Source organism: Abramis brama (assembly GCF_963993115.1).
Source record: "Abramis brama genome assembly, chromosome: 12".
Classification (NCBI taxonomy): domain Eukaryota; kingdom Metazoa; phylum Chordata; class Actinopteri; order Cypriniformes; family Leuciscidae; genus Abramis; species Abramis brama.
This window is the reverse complement of record NC_139974.1, coordinates 7651020-7674202: the sequence shown is the minus strand read 5'-3', so window position 1 is coordinate 7674202 and position 23183 is coordinate 7651020. Positions and strand designations below refer to the sequence as shown.

Genomic DNA, 23183 nt, shown 5'->3' with positions numbered 1-23183 from the left:
AAGCTCTCCACACTAATTTGTTGGGGACGCAAATATTCAATAATTCATAATGCTGTGCGATTGAATGCTAAAACCAGCGCGTAGACGGGCGAGTCGGCTTTATAAACAGCTGAGCAGTGACCATAATTCACCACGGTACAGCCGTTGCTAGGAGACAGGGTTCTGCTGTCTCATGTGTTAAACAGAGGTGAGAAACAAGACACTGACCAGCACATTTCTGGAGGATTTGAACATTTCTGAGAAGTTTGAGAGCTGGAAACATACAGTATGGAAAACTTTGTGAATTACTTTGCACAGTTTTATTCAACTGGCATTGGTGGCAGAAAAACATTTTAAGTGCACATATAAATGTTAGTCTGTCTAGATAGATAAGACTGGATAGGTAGAAAGACAGACATACAGACAGACAGACAGACAGATAGATAGATAGATAGATAGATAGATAGATAGATAGATAGATAGATAGATAGATAGATAGATAGATAGATAGATAGATAGATAGATAGATAGATAGATAGATAGATAGATAGAGACAGACAGACAGACAGACAGACAAATGGATAGATAGATAGATAGATAGATAGATAGATAGATAGATAGATAGATAGATAGATAGATAGATAGATAGACAAATAGACAGACAGACACAGATAGACAGATAGATAGATAAATAGATAGATAGATAGATATATAGATAGATAGATAGATAGATAGATAGATAGATAGATAGATAGATAGATAGATAGATAGATAGATAGAGACAGACAGACAGACAGACAGATAAATGGATAGATAGATAGACAGACAGATAGATAGATAGATAGATAGATAGATAGATAGATAGATAGATAGATAGATAGATAGATAGATAGATAGATAGATAGATAGATAGAGACAGACAGACAGACAGACAAATGGATAGATAGATAGATAGATAGATAGATAGATAGATAGATAGATAGATAGATAGATAGATAGATAGACAAATAGACAGACAGACAGACAGACACAGATAGATAGATAGATAGATAAATAGATAGATAGATAGATATATAGATAGATAGATAGATAGATAGATAGATAGATAGATAGATAGATAGATAGATAGATAGATAGATAGATAGATAGATAGAGACAGACAGACAGACAGACAGATAAATGGATAGATAGATAGACAGACAGATAGATAGATAGATAGATAGATAGATAGATAGATAGATAGATAGATAGATAGATAGATAGATAGATAGATAGAGACAGACAGACAGATAAATGGATAGATAGATAGACAGACAGACAGACAGACAGATAGATAGATAGATAGATAGATAGATAGATAGATAGATAGATAGATAGATAGATAGATAGATAGACAAATAGACAGACAGACAGACAGACACAGATAGACAGATAGATAGATAGATAGATAGATAGATAGATAGATAGATAGATAGATAGATAGATAGATAGATAGATAGATAGATAGATAGATAGATAGATAGATAGATAGAGACAGACAGACAGACAGACAGACAAATGGATAGATAGATAGATAGATAGATAGATAGATAGATAGATAGATAGATAGATAGACAAATAGACAGACAGACACAGATAGACAGATAGATAGATAAATAGATAGATAGATAGATATATAGATAGATAGATAGATAGATAGATAGATAGATAGATAGATAGATAGATAGATAGATAGAGACAGACAGACAGACAGACAGATAAATGGATAGATAGATAGACAGACAGATAGATAGATAGATAGATAGATAGATAGATAGATAGATAGATAGATAGATAGATAGATAGATAGATAGATAGAGACAGACAGACAGACAGACAAATGGATAGATAGATAGATAGATAGATAGATAGATAGATAGATAGATAGATAGATAGATAGATAGATAGATAGATAGATAGATAGACAAATAGACAGACAGACAGACAGACACAGATAGATAGATAGATAGATAAATAGATAGATAGATAGATATATAGATAGATAGATAGATAGATAGATAGATAGATAGATAGATAGATAGATAGATAGATAGATAGAGACAGACAGACAGACAGACAGATAAATGGATAGATAGATAGACAGACAGATAGATAGATAGATAGATAGATAGATAGATAGATAGATAGATAGATAGATAGATAGATAGATAGATAGATAGATAGATAGATAGATAGAGACAGACAGACAGATAAATGGATAGATAGATAGACAGACAGACAGACAGACAGATAGATAGATAGATAGATAGATAGATAGATAGATAGATAGATAGATAGATAGATAGACAAATAGACAGACAGACAGACAGACACAGATAGACAGATAGATAGATAGATAGATAGATAGATAGATAGATAGATAGATAGATAGATAGATAGATAGATAGATAGATAGATAGATAGATAGATAGATAGATAGATAGATAGATAGATAGATAGATAGATAATTTGATGCAAATTCATGGCATTAAAATGATATGATAAAAGCTGCTTGTGTCGATCAACAGCCTCCAACACAAACACAGAATCTGAAGAAACTGACGGGCTTTAAATAAAGTTCTGGACTGAAACATTTATGGAGACAGTGTTCCTCTAGGAGTGATAGATGGAACGAGAGGAGAAGAGAAACCCTAAGAAACAAAAGCTGATTTCACAAATTATTAACACGCCTCTACACTGTCAGAATAAAGTAAAACTTTGATAATCCGTCTGACTATAGGGAGAATCAGATCTAAAACACAGCAGGAAAAGAGCAGGAGAGTGTGTGAGAGGCTCACAGATGATGATGATGATGATGATAATCCTCCATCCGCATGAAGAAAACATTATTACTCCAACACTCTCTTCTCTCTGACACACGACCTGTATATGCCTCACTCCTCCAGCATCAGAATTACTCTATTCAAATTCCTCCTCTTCTCATTCATCTTCCTCTCCAAACACTGAAATTAAGTCAGCCCAAACCACTTCCACAGACTTCATTCAATTGTTGCGTCATAATTTCAGCCTAAAGTATAAACTTTATAATACATTAAAGATTAGACTGTGAAAATCTCAGATTGGACTGACAATGTTGATGCTGTTAATATTTATACTTCTTGTGACTGGCAATTTAAAATCACACTGTTTATTCAGCCACAAATTTCAAATCCAGCTGCACTTAAAAGAGAATCAAATTCTCAATAAAACTCGAGTCTATTGAGATGCAAAAAACAAAGCATCATTTGCTGGCTGTTTTAAAGATGCAATGCATAGACATTTGCAGCACTTGAAAAGCTCTTTTAGTAGGACAATCTTGCAAACTTTGAGAAATCCAGTGACTATTTTTATACTACATGCAGAACTGTTTTATAGATGAAATGAACTAATTTAATAATTGATGATATTTACAACAGAACTGAATCAACACTAAACTGATGAAATGCATCATTGTCCTGTTTTCACTGTAAATCTGCTTTGAAACAAACAATCTGTATAGTATAAAGCGCTATATAAATAAAGGTGACGACTTGACTAGATTTATTTAATTATTTTTTTAACAAGCATTCACTTTAATCGCCTTTAAGGTTGGGAGTATACAATGCAAACCAGACAGTGGAAAATCTAGACTTATGATCTGTGGGTGTGCTTTAGTTGTAGAAATATTTAAAGAATGTAACCCTGAAAAAATAAAATAAAATAAAATAAAATAAAATAAAATAAAATAAAATAAAATAAAATAAAATAAAATAAAATAAAATAAAATAAAATAAAATAAAAGCAAAAGCCAAAAGTATTAATAATAATACATAATAATAAATAAATTATAATTAATATAATAATAATAATAATAATAATGTTTTAGTTCTAGTAATATTTAAAAAAAATAATAACAACAATAATGTTTTAGCTCTGGCAATATTTATAAAAAATTTGGAAATGAAATATTCATGTTAAATAAATGATATCAATTACTTGAAGATGTAACATTCCAGCGATTAAGTACATAATACTCTAACAGTTCTATGGAGAAATACACACATAAAGAGGTCCCACAACATCCACTACCTTTCTTTTTTTTAAAAAGTATCTAAAACTTCAACATTATTATTTTTGCTTCTTTGCAAGGACTGTCATTTCCTTCAAAACATGCAAATCCAGAGTCATGCTGTGAGTGCAAGTGAAAGCAACAGAGTCTCATTCATTTGATCATCTCCCACTGTCCCGAAAAGAACTCCTCTCTGGTCTAGAAAAGAGACACGCAAACACACACACACACAGCGGACAAATCTAAACCCCTGAGCTAAACGTGTGTCTGCCTGGTTAGACAGAGAAAGGTCACTGCTTCAGCCATGAGATTCTCACGGAGAGCTGGACACAGTTTCACGTGCTGTGATCCATACAACATCGATATCTGTCGCACTCATTCTCCTACATACAAACCCAAAGATCATTGCCATTTTCACTACTTTAAAAAAATAAGTAAATGTGAGTGGGGTTTGCCAGTGCAAAAGTCATCAACACAATTTCTAAGCGGTTGCTATGGTGTTCCACATGGTTGCTAGGGTGTTCTGGCTGGTCAAAAGAGCCCACCAGACTTTTTCATCTCTTAAGTCTAGATTTCTTTTCTCCACCAGGTGAAAGACGTAAGTCTATAATCAAGTCTAATCAGAATGCACTTATACTTGGGGTGAGGGTTTGAGCAAATTTAGTTATTAAACAGTTTCGTTGCTTGATCTTGCACCATATGTTATGCACGGCAAATGTCACTGTCAAAGGGAAAAGCCTCATCGCTAACTTCAAAAATGTCTGACAGATGATGTAATCTGACATCCATCAATCACAGCTTGATATCAAACAGACTGCGACTACCAAGGTCATAAATTATACATCTATAAAAAAAAAACAGAAACACTCAGGCTAACACTGAATACCATAATGGAGTCAGAAAGAAAGACAGGTAGAACGACTGATCCATCCATCCATCCATCCATCCATCCATCTATACTTTTGTCCGTCCGTCCGTCCGTCCGTCCATCCATCTATCCATCCATACTTTTGTCCATCTGTCCGTCCGTCCGTCTATCTATCTATACTTTTGTCCATCTGTCTATCTATTTGCCCATCCATCCAACCATCTATCTATCAATCAATCAATTTATTAGTTTATCCGATATGTCCATCTGTCTATACATCAATCAGTCTATCAATCAATTTCTTAATCCATCCACCTATCCATGGTCTATAAAAACTTCAAACTTTATAACTTCACAAGATTTTGTTTTTAAACGTTAAAGGTCTTTTTGCAGTTGCATGAAATTCAATATCCTTGTTAACTTATAATAGCTAGAATAAAAACAATCTGTTTTAAGTAGTCTAAGGTTGAAGTTGCCACAACAGTTTTAAGATGCAAGTTTTTAGACGTATTAACCTAAAAGAGAAGAAATAAAATATTTGAAGGGCATGAATTTCCTAGAGTACAGTCAAAAGTATCAACCTTTTCATTGCTAAACTATAATAAAATTCTAGTGCAAAGTATAAGCATGCAAATTATGAGTTTAAGAATGCATCATTTGCCCACTGGTCTCTCTGCACTCTTTGTCTGAGGGAGAAACTATAGTGCGTGTGTTTGTACACAGATGTCTCATCAGAGCTCTCTCTGCTCATATTTTATTCATTGTTTGCTTGTGCGGGCTACAGGAGACCATGCTGCAGACAAGCCAAAGCAACCGCTGTGTGTGTGTGTGTGTGTGTGTGTGTGATAGAGAGAGAGAGAGAGAGAGAGAGAGAGAGAGAGAGAGAGAGAGAGAGAGAGAGAGAGAGAGAGAGAGAGAGAGAGATAAAGTGTTTCAAAGGTGCTGCAGCCAACACCCACCAATTTAAACCCAAACGGCTCAGTCTGCGTGTGAGATTCGGTGACCTTCATGGTGACCTTGGCTGCTCCTCATGGGCCTCCATCCTTTAGTTCAGAAATGCAGCCATCTGCTCTTTCTACATCCATCACTGGCCTTTATCCAAAACCACCCACGGACATCAGAAATCCAAATCCTCTCCATCCAGAACCTCACGAGTCTCTGGACGCCAACACAATCTTTCCAAGAATTCCAAAAGCCTTGTACAAATATGCAAGATCTTCTCTGTATGTTTGAAAATCTCCCACTGACTCCAAGTTATCTTGGGAAGTTCAGACTTTGCAAATAAATAGGACATGTTGGGCAGGATTTTTCATGTTTCTTTCTCTTTTTCACTTCCAGCAAAGACATGAAGCTTTTGGTTTCAAAATGAAGAGCAAAAGAATTCAAATTAGGTGTAGAATCAATGCTTTATCACTGGGTTTAATATTGTGCCGCCACAGGGCAATAGAAATATAGCGTTTAATATGTTAGTTAGCAAGCAATAAAAAATAAAATAAAATAAAATAAAAATGACTTTTTTTTTTCCACCACATAAACTGGCTAAAATGAGTGGTATTTTCTAGTAAGCTTATTGCTTATTATTTATCAACACCACACAATGTATCATTTTACAAAACATCTTTAACATTATTCTTCTGCTGCCTTGTATTAGCAGTATTTCTTTCAGGAAATGCAAATACATTTTGTGATTATTTTCCTCTATTTCATAGTTGTCTCACCAAAAAAAAAAAAAAAGAAAGAAAGAAAAAGTGCTAGACCAAGAGAGAGACAATGTCATCATAATAAAACTAAGAACTGAAACTCTGTAAAATAACTTTTATTGGTCTGCGAGACTAAAGCAAGCGGTATCAAAAATATCAGGGGTGACATTTAAAACATGGACGTCATTGATCCAGAACACTCTTCCAATCATTCTTACGTGCTGTGGTAAAAATAGCCTGAACTAGACGGAGAAGCATAAAATACACGTTACACAACTCAATTAGTAAAGACTCTACACCTCAGGGGTCACAATTTGATGATAAACGCGTTTTATCTTCAGAAAACACGGATGAATATGAACCAAAAGCGATATCCTGACTGAGTTGTGACTTTAATGACTTCTTTCAATTTGGCTTAGATTATGAAAGCACTTAGACCACAACAACAATAAGAGCAGCGCGAGCTTTTTCTCCTAACAGTGGCTCTGAAGCCAGTATTACAGTACCGCTGGGTAATTAGAGGCCCTAATTGGACCATCCACCGCTGCATGCTGGTTGAGCCCCTCAAGGAAGCGCGTGCATCGCACACAAGAGTTCTTACAAGCAAATCTGTGTATGCACATGGATGGAGAGTGCACAGAAAAGCTCCCAGGGCCTTTCTGGAATCCTTTCAGAGTCTTTTGAAACACTCCAGAGTCTTTTAAAGCCTCTACCGAGCTTCATACCAATTCTGTTGTGCACTGTGGGGCGGTGTAGCGGTTAGAGGATTAGTTTAGGCAACAATGAAAACTCTCATTCATGAGACATGGCATATAACAATTAGCGATGAGACATGCGAGAACCAATAATACCAAGCTTGACACAATGTGAAGAGAGCTCAACATTTTCATTCTTGGTTGGTAAGGTTATGTGCTATTTGTGCTCTTGAGAAAGACATTTAACCCCAGGTTATGTGAAAGTCCTGATTGCGTGCTAATATATAAAGATTTTACAATTCTTCTGCAATGTAAGAACTTCAGATATCCTTGAAACATTAGTCAGCATCTTAATGCTGCAGAGTATAGGCTAGTCAGAATAGTAGTAGTGTTTAAGCTAACTGAAGCGTCAGGCAATCTGTTTTAATTAAGAGTGCTGGCAGGAGCTACAGGGGCATGCGGTGTTCAAAGCTTCCTTCAGCCCACAGAGAGCTGCTGATCTACTGCTCCAGCACGACCCAGCATTTCACCAGTGGGATGTAGTGCTACCTGGGTCAGGTCTGGAGTGTTTGAGGTGGTCAGAATGAGGTCCAATCGGAGAGTGGATGATACCACAAAAAAACCCCAATGTGGAACAATACACAAATGGCTGATGGCAAAAGAAAAACAGCAGATAAAGTACAGACTACAGACACAACTAAAGATTGTGTATTGTGTTTTGAGTTGCACTACCATTTAAAATTTTGTTTTTAACCCTTTAGAACCTCAAGCTAAAAAAGGGCGTTTTCGTTTTTTTTTGACACTAGAATTATAACACAATGTGCTATCCTCAAGTGCAAGGTGTCTTTTCTTTTAAATCTTTCAATAAATTGCAGTTATTGCCCCTTACTGTGTGTGGTGAGTTTGAAAATAGAATTTAAATACACAAAGAAGCTTCTTATGCTCATTGTTACGTTCCTCGTGTATTTGTGTGTGTGTTTCTGTTCTGTCTTCATTCATTTCAGGTGGTGATTGAGCATTGGCTGTTTGATGGCACGTGTCATCATTTGCTCTTCCAATCCATTGCTGTGCCGTGGGTTTAAAAGGCTCATTCACAGATCTGAACGCAGACCCTCGCCAGGTCTCATCCGCTTGCGCGTTTTAAGCACTTTGTAAACCAACACCACTGTTCACGTTATGACTTTATGACTGCCGTTTTGAGTAGCCTAAGCACTTTTGTCCGATCTGAGATTTGAGAACATGGAGAATATTGAGAATGTTTGAGATGCCTAATTAACCTAATTCCATCTAGAGCACGAGCTTCAGCTGTCGCGGAAACACCAACGGGAGGTAGGAAATCATCATTGTTAGTCAGGCGTAGAGTGTTCGCCACTTTTGTACTTTTGTTTTCAGTTAGTATAGTTTAGTTAAGGCGGCGTACCCGCTGAAGAACTCGGTTTTGTTTCTACATTTTTATTTGATAGTTAGTTTAGTAGGTACGATTAAAAATAGATATCAGTTAGGTTTTGATTGTTTCTTTGATTTGGCGACACTCTTGTTTTTTCCTATTTTTTTTTCTTATATTATCTATATTGAAATAACCTGTTGTTCAAACGACCATTTCATCTTTCATTCATTGAAAATAAACGTTTTTAAACGTTTAATTGTTGTTTCTTGGTTGTCTTTCCTGCATCCACACACAGCAACAGTGTCTCGCATAAATGTTATGTGATCATCCCTTTTACATCTTTAAACACGTAACATTTGGTGGTGGCAGCTGTGGGATATTCCTTTAATGGGATATCTTATTTTTTTTGGGATGAGTTTTGTGAGCGCTGTTGCTTGTGTGTGGGTTGGAGTAACCTTGAAAGAGGTATTGTCTGAATGAAAGATCTTAGGAGGGTACTTTGGAGTTTAGCGTTTGCGGTGGTAAGTTTAATTGGAATGGCTGATTTTGATCTGGATAGTTTTACGAGCGCACCTACCGTCGAACAATTGGATAAGTGCAGGAAGGATGATTTATTGAGCATTGCGGAACATTTCCATATTAGAGTTTCTAAACAGCAGCTTAAGCGTGAAATTAAAAACGTTGTGGTACAGGAGTTGGGGAATTTAGGTGTGTTGAAATTGGCTGATAGATGGGAGGAGGATCCTCTGAGCTCTGAACTTTGCCATTCAGGTGAGGAGGATGCGAAGGAGACTGGTGGGGTGGAGGGCATTGAAGCCAAAGCAGCCTTGCCGCCCTTCGAACCTTTTTCTCCGGCTCTGATTGGGTCGGGAGATCAGTCGCGTCTCAGAGTACGTTTGGCAAGGGTCCAACGGGAAGAGCGCGAGAGGGCAGAGGATCGTAGAGCTCAGTTAGATCTGCAACTTCAAGTCCGCCGTTTGGAAATAGAGGCGGATACACAAATCAAGTTGCGTGAGCTGGAGCTTAGAGCAGCCAGAGACGCACCGGTTCCCAATGTGTTCCCTGTATCACCTGCTCAATCTGGGCAGCGCGCTACTGTTGCGACAGGTGCGAGTACGTTTGATGTGAGTAAACATATTTCTCTTGTTCCACAATTTAGAGAGACTGAGGTTGACTCATACTTTAATGTATTCGAACGAGTTGCTTCTATGCTTAATTGGTCAAGAGATGTATGGCCGTTGTTGCTCCAATGTAAGTTGACGGGAAAAGCTCAGGAGGTATGTGCTGCACTGTCTTTGGAAGATAGTTTAGATTATGACATTATTAAAATGACAATTTTGAGGGCTTATGAGCTCGTACCAGAGGCTTACAGACAGCGATTTAGGGATCATAAGAAACTTTCAAATCAGACGTTCGTTGAATTCGCTAGAGAAAAAAGTTTGCTGTTTGACAGGTGGTGCGCATCGAATAAAGTATCAGATTTTCATGCTCTCCGTGAGTTAGTTTTGCTAGAGGAGTTCAAAAGTTGTATTCCTGATCGTATTGTTGTTTATCTAAACGAGCAGAAGGTAACGTCATTGTCACAGGCGTCTGTTTGTGCGGATGAGTTTGCGCTGACGCACAAGAGTGTCTTTACTCTTGCTCGGACTGAGAAGGCTTTGCCTGTTTCTTCTGTGTCGAAAGATCAGTGGCGTTCGAAAAATGTTCCAAAAGCTAGAGAAGGCAGAGAATGTTTTTACTGTCGCAAACCGGGACACCTTATTGCTGATTGTCTGGCTTTAAAGCGCAAGGAGCAAGGTGTCAGTAAAAGTGTCGCGTTTGTGAAGACTGTTGATCGCACAGATTATGAGAATTGTGAAGTTTTAGATGTTAGCTATCAACCTTTCTTGATGGAAGGATTTGTATCTGTCAGCAATCAATCTTCAGATTCAGTCAGAGTTACTATGTTGCGTGATACCGGAGCCATGCAATCGTTTATAGTAGCTGACGCATTACCGTTTTCTGAACGTACTTTCTGTGGAAGTCATGTGTTAGTACGTGGACTCGAGATGAGCACTATGAAAGTTCCTTTGCATCAGATTCATCTGAAGTCAGATTTGTTTTCAGGATTTGTGAAAGTTGGAGTTCGTGAGAGTTTACCAGTGCACGGAGTGAACTTCATTCTTGGTAATGATATTGCAGGTGGTAAAATTTTGCCGCTATTAGAGGTTTGTGATAAACCTATTTTGTCCGATGACCCTGATGAAATGTCAGAGAAATTCCCCGAGGTTTTTCCTGTTTGTGCTGTGACGCGAGCGCAGGCTCGTAAGTTCGCTGATGCCGATGATTTATCCTCCACTTTCATAGCACCTATGTTTGTGAATGATGCTCTGTTGCCTGATAAGGCAGATGACGCAGTCATTGTTTTGAAATCAGATGATTTGAAGTTAGAAGTCACTAGTGAGAAAATCATTGCAGCCCAAAATGATGATTTTTCTCTGCGTAAATGTTTTTCTTCTGTCATTTCCATGGAAGAGGCGCACAAGAAGAGAAACGCTTACTATATGCAGAACGGGTTGTTGATGCGTTGGTGGTGTGCTGACGTTACGAGTGATTCAGAATGGTCTTCTGTGACTCAAATTGTCATTCCGACGTGTTTTAGACACTTAGTACTTTCGCTCGCTCATGATCATGATTTATCCGGTCACTTAGGCATTAGGAAGACGTACCATCGAATCTTGAGACATTTCTTTTGGCCCAGAATGAAGGCTGATGTAGCCAAATTTTGTAGAACCTGTACGACATGTCAATTTTCGGGTAAGCCAAACCAGGTGATTCCGCGCGCACCGCTGGTTCCGATACCAGTGATGGGAGAGCCTTTTGAGCACGTCATTGTAGACTGTGTTGGACCTTTACCTAAGTCAAAATCCGGTAATCAATATTTGCTTACCATAATGTGTACAGCGACGCGTTTCCCGGAGGCGATTCCACTGCGGAAGATCACGGCGCCGGTGATCAGCGGCTCGCTCGTGAAATTCTTTTCCATGTTTGGTCTACCGAAGATTGTACAGTCTGATCAAGGTACGAATTTTTTGTCAAAGATTTTTACCCAAGTATTAAAGACTTTGAATATTTCTCACAGAATTTCAAGTGCCTATCATCCTGAATCTCAAGGTTCATTGGAACGGTTCCATCAGACCATGAAAGCGATGTTACGTCGTTACTGTATGGACACAGGTAAAGACTGGGACGAGGGGATACCATTAGTTTTGTTTGCTGCTAGAGAAGCAGTGCAAGACAGTTTAGGATTCAGTCCTGCTGATCTTGTTTTCGGGCATACTGTCAGAGGTCCGTTAAAGATGCTCAAAGAGAGTATTTTAGATCACGAATCGAGTGTTAAAACCACGGTGTTGGACTATGTTAGCAAATTTCGTGAGCGACTGCACAAAGCTTGCACTATGGCAAGAGAATCATTACTGAACGCTCAAGCCACGATGAAGAGTAAATATGATCGTAAAACTGTTCAACGTCATTTTAAGGAAGGAGATCAAGTGCTCGTTTTATTGCCTGTCATTGGTTCTGCTCTATCTGCACGCTTTTCAGGTCCATACGAAGTGCTTAGAAAAATGAGTGACACTGATTATGTGATTCGTACTCCAGATCGCCGGAAGAAATCTCGCGTATGTCATGTAAATATGCTGAAGGCGTATTTTGTTCGAGAGTCATTGCAAGATGTTCTGAAAAATGAATCGAATACATCTTGTGCTGCTGCACTTACGTGCGAGACGTTTGATTTTACTTCTGCACACGACAAGGAAGATGGAGTTTTAATACGACACACGTATCAGCAGTGCGCCAGGTTGAAAAACTCTGAAGTGCTAGCTGATTTAAATTCTCACCTGTCTCATCTGTCCGAGTCTCAGATTAATGATGTGAAAGAAATCATTCATGACTTTCCTTCGTTATTTAATGACGTTCCTTCTTGTACTACGATTTTAGAACATGACATTGACGTAAGTAATGCTGCTCCTATTAAGCAACATGCTTACAGAACAAATGTTTTTAAACGTTCCGTGATCAAGACTGAAGTTGACTATTTGTGTGAACATGGTTTAGCGAAACAGAGTTTCAGTCCCTGGAGCTCACCTTGCCTACTCGTGTCTAAGAGTGATGGATCCGCTAGATTCTGCACAGATTACCGAAAAGTAAACTCCGTAACTGTTCCTGATTGTTTTCCATTACCTCGTATGGAGGACTGTGTGGACAACCTGGGGTCCGCTAAATTTGTCAGTAAATTAGATTTACTGAAAGGTTACTGGCAGGTGCCTTTAACAGCTCGTGCGTCCGACATTTCTGCTTTTGTGACCCAAGATGATTTTCTACAATATTGCTTAATGGCGTTCGGAATGCGTAACGCTCCGGCCACATTTCAGCGGCTCATAAACATCGTGCTTGCGGGTGTCCGAAACTGTAATGCATATTTAGATGATCTTGTGATTTATTCGCCTACATGGTCTGCACATGTGTTAACGATTAGAGAGGTGTTTGAGCGTCTTGAGAAAGCTTCACTGACGTTAAACTTGGCAAAGTGTGAGTTTGGTCAAGCTACGGTTACGTACTTGGGCAAAGAAGTGGGTCAAGGTCAAGTTCGACCCATTGAGGCAAAAGTGACTGCAATTGCTGAGTTTCCTGTTCCTGCTACGCGCAAAGAACTTCGTAGATTCTTAGGAATGGCCGGTTATTATCGGAGTTTCTGCAAGAATTTCTCGACTGTGGCCAATCCTCTAACGTCACTCCTTAGTCCTTCACGCACTTTTCTTTGGAACGACGAAAGAATGCCTTTGATAATGTCAAAATTTTGTTGTGCAGTACGCCTGTTTTATCAGCTCCTGATTTTGCACGACCTTTCAAGCTCGAGATTGATGCAAGCTCTGTTGGTGCGGGGGCAGTGCTGGTGCAAGAAGACGTTTCTGGTATCGACCATCCAGTATGTTACTTCTCACGTAAGTTCAATAAATACCAATTGAACTACTCCACAATCGAGAAGGAAACATTGGCCTTATTACTGTCTTTACAGTATTTTGATGTTTATGTGAGCTCAACTAATCTGCCTGTGATTGTGTTCACGGATCACAATCCTCTAGTGTTTTTAGGCCGCATGTACAATCAGAATCAGAGGCTGATGCGTTGGTCTTTGATGGTACAAGGCTACAATTTAGAGATCAAACACAAGAAAGGTTCGGAGAATATTATTGCGGATGCTTTGTCCAGAGTTTAAACTGTTGTGCTTTGAAAACCTCTTAGAATGATGAAAAATGTAAAGAAAAAGAAAACATGTTTTTTTGTTCATGTTTAATGTTTTTTCTTTTTTTTTAGGGGGGAAGTGTTACGTTCCTCGTGTATTTGTGTGTGTGTTTCTGTTCTGTCTTCATTCATTTCAGGTGGTGATTGAGCATTGGCTGTTTGATGGCACGTGTCATCATTTGCTCTTCCAATCCATTGCTGTGCCGTGGGTTTAAAAGGCTCATTCACAGATCTGAACGCAGACCCTCGCCAGGTCTCATCCGCTTGCGCGTTTTAAGCACTTTGTAAACCAACACCACTGTTCACGTTATGACTTTATGACTGCCGTTTTGAGTAGCCTAAGCACTTTTGTCCGATCTGAGATTTGAGAACATGGAGAATATTGAGAATGTTTGAGATGCCTAATTAACCTGATTCCATCTAGAGCACGAGCTTCAGCTGTCGCGGAAACACCAACGGGAGGTAGGAAATCATCATTGTTAGTCAGGCGTAGAGTGTTCGCCACTTTTGTACTTTTGTTTTCAGTTAGTATAGTTTAGTTAAGGCGGCGTACCCGCTGAAGAACTCGGTTTTGTTTCTACATTTTTATTTGATAGTTAGTTTAGTAGGTACGATTAAAAATAGATATCAGTTAGGTTTTGATTGTTTCTTTGATTTGGCGACACTCTTGTTTTTTCCTATTTTTTTTTCTTATATTATCTATATTGAAATAACCTGTTGTTCAAACGACCATTTCATCTTTCATTCATTGAAAATAAACGTTTTTAAACGTTTAATTGTTGTTTCTTGGTTGTCTTTCCTGCATCCACACACAGCAACAGTGTCTCGCATAAATGTTATGTGATCATCCCTTTTACATCTTTAAACACGTAACACTCATGAAGGCTTAATTTATTTGATAAAAAAAACAAAAAACAAAAACAGTAATGCTGTCAAATATTATTACAATTTAAAATAACTGTTTTCTATTTGAATATATTTTAAAATGTAATTTAATCCTGTGATGCAAAGCTGAATTTTCAGCATCATTACTCCAGTCTTCAGTGTCACATGATCCTTCAGAAATCATTCTAATATGATGATTTGCTGCTCAAGAAACATTTATTTTTATTATCATCAATGTTGAAAACAGTTGTGCTGCTTAATATTTTTTGGTGGAAACCATGATGCATTTTATTATGCATTTTATTATTTTTATCATCAAAGAGATTCTGAGTCTTAAATAGATCTCTATTCACAGTCTATTCACGTTTGATTAAGATAATGTTCCATATGTACTCACAGATAGATTATACTTATCAAGGAGGATAATTTTGTTAACTAAAGTTAATGCAATAGCTAACATAAAATAACAAATAACCTATTTTTAACATTTATTAATGTTCGTTAATGTTAATTCCTACTTATATTAATACATTTTAACATTTTTAAATTGCATTAATTAACGTAAGATGATGCATTGTGAACAAACATGAATTAAAAATGCATAGTAGAATATAAATTAACAGTAACCTAGGCAATTTATGTTTGTAACAAATAAAGTATGCATGAATATATACATATATAAATATATACATGCATCAATAAATAAATTAAAGTGTAAATACATAAATAAATGTATGCATGAATGAATACATAAATAAATGTTAGTTAATGATACCTAATGCATTAATTAATGTTGACTGACTGAACTAAAGCGTTACTGTGCATATTCTTGTTGCCTGGCTTGAAAAAAAAATAAGTTTCCACTCTGAAAAAGAAGCAAAGGTTAAGATGAAGCCTCAAACATACTGAGTACTGAGGCATTCCCAAAGGAAGAGAGTAGAAGAAAACAAAACCAACAAAACAGGGAACTACCAAAGGTGAAGCGACACACTTGAACATAACATAACGAGATGGCAAGAGTCAAAACTGCAGTTGATCTGCTCACCGAAGCCAGGTCGAGACCAGTACCAGTGGGTCATGACCCGTACGTGAGCACATGTGCGTGTTTTGACAGTGTAACAGTACGCCAATCATAACGGTGACGGCTAAAAAAGTGAAGTGCACGTCCTTGTGTCTCCACCGGACTGGAATGAACTTCAGTCAAGCTGCATCACATCACACTGCAGAAACGTCCGTCCCAGAGAGACTGACTCCATGCTGAGCTTATAGAAAACAAAGTTTGACAGTGGGATTTATGCTTGCGTCCCTTTTTGCAGTTTTGATGCGCGTAGGAAGACAGGACAATGTAGAAAGCTAAATCAGGTTATGAGTTTTGAGGCCAGGGCTCAGTCGAATGAGGAAAACAGCCAAAGTAATTACTGAAGTTAACTAACAAAAGAAAATGCTGGTGCAATCCTCACAAAGACGGAGGAAAATGTTTTCTTCCAACACCACAAAGACCTGAGAAATCTCATTTTTCATTTGGAACATGCTGTCAGGGGTGAAATATAGCGGCATATGTGTGCAGGTATGGAGGTTTCTGTATCAGGTGGCATAAATAAAGACTGCTGTGGGCGGCACAGGATGCGGTCCATCCCCGTATCTCATTCCTCAGCTTTCTGTTCAGTCATATTCAATGACAAATACAACGCTGGTTTCTGGCTCTACCAGCGATGGAGGAAAGCGACTATGTGTGTGTGTGTGTTCCTTTGCCTTTAGGCTGCCTGAAAAACAAGCTTGGGTTGCAGTTGAGCGCTCAAGAACCTGTAGAGACTCACTAGAGGATGGAAAACAAGAAAGAAGGTGAGAAGGAAAGAAATGTGGTAAAGACATGTCCAGAAGCTGACTGTTTCTGTCACAGTGGCCCTTTCTTAAGAAGCGAGAACATGGACAGATCCTCTCACTAAACGTGTCAGGTGAGAGACAGACACACTCGAGGCATTTTCACACCGCAATTTACCTGGAAATACCTTAGAAATCAGATCTGGTGTTCGGCATTTTCTGCCAGCTGTTTATAATCTGAATCTATAATCTTTATAATCTTTTGTGACCAAATCATTCTTTCGAGCCGATTCGGTTTACTTAGTTTGTCAAACGGGCAAGCAAATACTGAAGGTCTAAATCGATTTGTGATTCAAGGTGAATCAGTTGGTGGCTCAGTCTGAATTGGTTCATGGTTTAGTCCAAATCAGTTTGTAGTTCAGCCTGAATCGGTTTGTGATCCTGTCAGAATGGGATCAGGGTCATTTTGAAAAGTTTAGCTGTTCAGTCTAAAGCAGATCATGGTTGAATCAGCACTATTGAGGTCTTATTAGTACAATTAGACAATTTTTGTTTCAATAAATTTGTTAAACAGGTAATCAAATAGGTTAGAATCAATTTGTGAATTAATTTGAATCGGTCAAGTTGATTCAAGGAGAATCAGTTGGTGGTTCAGTCCGAATGGGTTCATGATTCAGTCCGCATCGGTTTGTAATTCATCCTAAAACAGTTAGCAGTTCAGTTTACATCCGTTCATGATTCAGCCCGAATCCTTTGGATAGTTTACTCATTCACTTTAGAAATTTTAGAACATAGACAAAAAAAAATTTGCACTGCATGAAGGGAATATTTACATACAATTAATCAAAATCAAACCTGGAAATACATCTTCCCATCTATGAGCACTGAATAACCTCTTTATTAAGTTCAACACCACCATGTGAACGACTGTAGTGCGGGTTAAGACAAACACAGTAACAATAATAATGGTGTACCATGCCATGGTTACACAAAAAACTAAACAAAAAAACAGGAAAAGTCTTTATGCGCTCCCACTGGAGAGGTTTTCTGTAATGAGGCGGTCCAAAAGGCAGACAGGAAAAGATAATTGTGGATGTTTGGTGAGTGTTGAGGAAAGGAAGAAAACACCATTAGCTTCATGCCGCAATAAAGAACCACTTTGATTTCTACATGAGGGTCATTTGCCATGGGGACAATTCACTTGAGCAATTCGTGGAAGAAGAGAGAGATAAAAAAAAGAAAGACAGAGAGAGACAATAAGAAATAAAGACCAAAAGAAAAACTACAGTAAGTGCATGTAGAGAGTAAGTGGCCTGATGAGAATTCAATCATTGTTGTCCAGAAATACCTTCTTCAATTAAACCACAGCAGCTTCTGGTTTCTTATTTCCTGTCTAAATCCACTTCCTGTTCCTCATCCCTCCACTACTGAACGTACTTTTGATTGAAATATGTCTCTGAGTCCCTTAACATGTTGTTAAGCCAAAGAAATTATACGTTAATTAGCATTCAGCAAACACACACACACACACACACACACACACACACACACACACAGGGTAAAATAAAGTAAAATTTTTATGATATTTGACTATTTTTGTCAATGCATTTCAGTATTAAATGTACTACTAAACATATATATAAACAATAAAAAATAAATAAAATATGAACTACATTTAGATGAGCTTTATTAATATATAAAAAAAATCTAAAATTTCTATTTTAGGATGAGGCGTTTGGTACCTCTTTATTTGTATGGATATTAATGTGTATGAATACTTAGTAATGATAATTTAATAACTTAACTGAAGCACCTGGCTCCTAAGACATTAGGTATTTCTCAAGTTTAGAACTTGGTTAGTTATAAAAAACTAAATTGTGAAACAGACAGGTGAGCTAGTTAGTGTCTGGGGATCCTGGTTTCTGCACAGCAGGGACGGCAAGCGCTTTGACATTTCCAGATCCGAATGGGACACGATTCATGGATATTTTTTCTCTCTCCTGGTTTCTTTTCCATTGGCCATGTCAACCGCTAGTACGAAACTAGACATGATATTTATAGTCCCACTGCAGCCTTCAGGAGATTCTCACTCTCACTCTCTCTCTCTCATTTCAATTCCCAAAAGAAAGAGATGATATACAAACAAATGTGTGTGAACTCACCCTAAGGATGTTTTGAAAATTTGTGCCATGAAAATATTCCATTGAGTCAGTAAAGCTCTCCTGGACTGCACTTAATCCATATATTTCAGCATTAATAACCAACAAAATGCAGTTCAAATCCAGTTTCTTGGCTGCTTGCAAACCACAGAGAAGCGTTTTGCAGGGGTTTTGCCAGGTGTGACCAAAACAAATCCGATTTAAGCAATTAAAAACAACCCTTCCTGTCAAAGTGGGCAATTCTTGGCCAGTATAACCAGCAAAGTGGACCAGACCTGCCAATAGTCAAAAGATCGGCTCTTTGAGACTAGTAGGAACATGACAATGCAATCATTTAGACTACATTTATTAAGAAAATCTGTCTAAATTTCGCCAGCAAACTTCTCTCTTTTACGTTTCCTGAATGTAGAGAAACACATCAAGGTGCTGGCCAAAAAAAACATGAGATGTGTGAAAAGACATTCGTTATTTTCTTATTTCTGAAATCATGTCCCATCAGATAGAGCCGCTGAAGCTTAACAGACCTTCTTACATAAAACATAACAGTAAAACACAAAATCATTCCCCTCGGAAAATACATATTTTTCAACATTCACCCTCTGATTAATTTCTTCCATTTTGTGATAGTAATTCATACTTTGGTGCTTTTATTTATTTATTTATTTATTAGTAGTGTTTACCAAGTCAAGCATCACTATTACTATTGCTCATAATTTAGGTCAGTGATTTGAACTTGAATTATTAAACTTCGGACTGTAACTCTGCAATGTTTGCCTGCCAGACAATAAATATGGCAGAAAACTCCCACAGACGTACACTACAGAAAGATCCAGAGTCATATCTAAAGACAAGAATATCACGGAGACTTGAGGGTGGATCACCTCGCAACTACCCACAACACCATGCTTAAAACCACTAACAACCTAGCAACAACAAAACAGCACACTGGAAACCACTCACAAAATTATTATCTTATTATAGGCATGTGCAAAACGGCTTCAAAAAGCAACTCAGTGGGTTGCATAAACCACTGGTCGACTATGTCATAAGGATGCCATGGTATAATTAAGTTTCAAGTTGAAGCCCAAAACTGATGCACCTCTCAGGGGGAGTTTGCATGGAAAACCAGCGTATTTTGGAGTATTTTTTAACATTATAAGTTGTCCCAAAAAACCTTAGTGGTGGGTCACTAAAAATGGCATTAACTTCTAAATTAAAACACTGTGGCTGAAATTATCCAAACTAAAAACATACAATACTGTTCAAAGGTTGTTGTTGTTGTTTTTTTTTCATTTGATCAAAAATACAGTAAAAACAGTAATTTGTGAAATATTACCATCTAAAATAACTGTTTTCTATTTGAATTTATTTTAAAATGTAATATTTTCCTGTGATGCAATGCTGAATTTTATGCAGTCTTTTAATCAGCCATTACTCCAGTCTTCACTGCTCATATTTGGTGCTTAAGAATGTTTTTTTTTTTTTTTTTTTTTTTGGTAGGACTTTATTTTACAGTCCTGTTCCCTATACTATGTACTTATGATAGTAATTGCAAAAACTGGATAATAACTAGGTACTAACCCTGAACCTATCCCTAAACCTAACTTTAACCCATGTAGTTATATTGTATTATATTACCAGTACTTTCTTAGGTCACTACACCGTAAGTACACTGTAAGTACACAACACGTATTGTAAAATAAAATGTAACCCATTTCTTTTTATCATCAATGATGAACACATAATTGTATTATCAATGTTGATATTATTGTAAAAAACCGTGATACTTTTTTTTTCAGGATTCTTTCAGCAATTATGTGAAATAGAAATCTTTTGTAACATTATAAATGTCTCTGCTTTCACTTTTGATTAATTTTGCTGAATCATCTTTGCTGAATACAAACGTCAAAACAACATGAACCTCACTAATCGACTAGATGATTGTTGGCCGACTAGTTAATCTGCTGGTGATTATCCATTTGCGTTTTTCCAATTAAAGACATTCACAAATGTTCTCATAAGAACAATCTCATAGGAAAATCTCAGATTTAGCTCTTTCTGGAGCCAAATCCATCAAAGTACAGCTAAGTACATCCACACACACACACACACGGCTCAGTCAAAGGACAGCTCCACATCAACTTCAAAGAAAAGAGTGTGTCTGTGTGTGTGTGTGTGTGTGTGTGTGTGTGTGTGTGTGTGTGTGTGTGTGTGTGTGTGTGTGTGTGTGTATCGGCCACCTGCTCAGTCACCGATGCTGAAAGCTGACTGGGATTAGAGAACCCACACACACACACACACACCGAGAAATGGAGTCCAAAGACAACGCTTTTCATGTTCGCATGTGTGTGGAATACCACTAAGAGCATCATGTGGTCTTATTTTCCATCCTCAAAGACGCAGAGACGAATGTGCGTAAAAGCAGACGTCTTTATTCAAAGAGAGAGCACATCAAAACAGTGGAGTCACGGGAATCTCAGATGGGCTCGAGTGATCAGACTAATGCACAGACTCTATTACGAACACAGAACAATCAGCGAAGCCTTTGAACCGCCGTCCCATTACAGGACGTGCGCTGTATCAAAACCGCCGGAGCATTTACCGCGCGATAAAGAGCGAGATGGTGTTTAGACTGTGTGTTTTGTGTACCTTTAGTGCTGAGAGTTTTGGACGTCAGCTCCAGCGTGTTCAGCGTCTCTGTGCCGATGTTCTCCAGGGTGATGGTCAACTGCTGGGTCTCTCCATTAAACAGCTGCAGGGACACGCTAGTGGACAGGTCTTCACTAGACAGATGAGCCGACCTGGGCCGAGACAAAATATACAAAGACTAAAATCATTAAATGTTCATTGGGGGTGTAAATAATTGCTTTGACCACAACTCAGTTGTGATTCTTTATTAAAGTGTGTGAGGCATCATGAAATTGTCACAATTTGATTATATTTCATTTTTTATATAATTGTAAGTGCTAAATGTAAAAAACTTCCAGACGTTCTGAAGACACAAACGTAAATCCAGGGGCAATTTACAACAGTGACAAAAAAAATTACATTTTATATTACTTTAAAAAGGCTTTTACTTTTAGTTTAACTTTAAAAAGTTGAACTTTTTACTATAGACAAGCTCTTTTGATTGCCTTGCATAATAAATCGAGAATCTCAGAGTGCACCTGTGGAGAAAAGTGTCTGCTAAACAAATTAATATAAAACACTGGGTGTTATTATAGCTATTATAATCAATTATTCATTTGCATATTCATTCAATTGAAATTAGATGTATGCATTTACATCTGTAATGTTCTTAAATAATGATAGACAGATCAGATTTGACTGATAGACAGACAGACAGACAGACAGAGATAGATAGATAGATAGATAGATAGATAGATAGATAGATAGATAGATAGATAGATAGATAGATAGATAGATAGATAGATAGATAGATAGATAGATAGATAGATAGATAGATAGATAGATAGATAGATAGATAGATAGATAGATAAATAGATAGATAGATAGATAGATAGATAGATAGATAGATAGATAGATAGATAGATAGATAGATAGATAGATAGATAGATAGATAGATAGAAGGTAAATAGCAGTCAGACACATTTGGGTAGAATAGAAAGAATAGAATGAGGCATTTATATAGCGCTTTCATATGTACTACTGTACACCCGAAGCGCTTTACAATCATATCAGGGGATCTCTCCTCAACCAACACCAGTGGGTAGCCATTTTCTAGTCAATGAAGCATAGCTCTCGTCTTCTTTAATAGAAAATTAATAACTTCTAAACAGTTTTATTTTCCAGGCTTACATTTCGAATACATGCCACCATAACGTTAGCCAAAAAACATTTGCTTCTTTAGCTCAAAATCTTGCTAAATGTATTTTCATGTTGGTTCAGATAGCGCACACCCTAGAGGACTATTGTAAAGTCCAGCCAATGACGATGTCAATAAGTTCAATGACTCTTTTAATTGAAAGGTGGAACCTTCTTTCCTACAGCCGCTGTTCAATTAAAAGAGTCAATCGCCTTATTAGGGCTTCGCCTCAGTGATTTCTCATGTGGCTTGTCCCCTTATATCACCTCTAATTTAGCAATGCCACACACGCTTCTAGTTGAATGAGGGGGGAAAAAAACAGATCATGAGGATGTGCAAAAGCATACTGCAAAAATTCAGATTCACCTTTGTGCATGAAAAATCAAAAGTCTTTAAAAAGAGGGAACACCCTGAGGCAGGGTCCATTTAAAAACTGTTCTGTCCCATCAGTTTCCTCTCAATCGTGCTGTTTGTTCCACTCAGAGTGTCTGAA

At 37.5% G+C, this 23183-nt stretch overlaps 1 protein-coding gene across 1 annotated transcript in view; it reads right to left on the bottom strand.

The window, feature by feature from the left end:
* The window catches only part of trappc9 (trafficking protein particle complex subunit 9), a 213192-nt gene that overhangs the window by 120779 nt on the left and 69230 nt on the right, over positions 1-23183 (bottom strand). The window contains exon 15 of the mRNA XM_084130741.1: positions 21514-21665. Coding sequence (XP_083986867.1) covers positions 21514-21665 — 152 coding nt within the window. The remainder of the gene's footprint in view (positions 1-21513; positions 21666-23183) is intronic.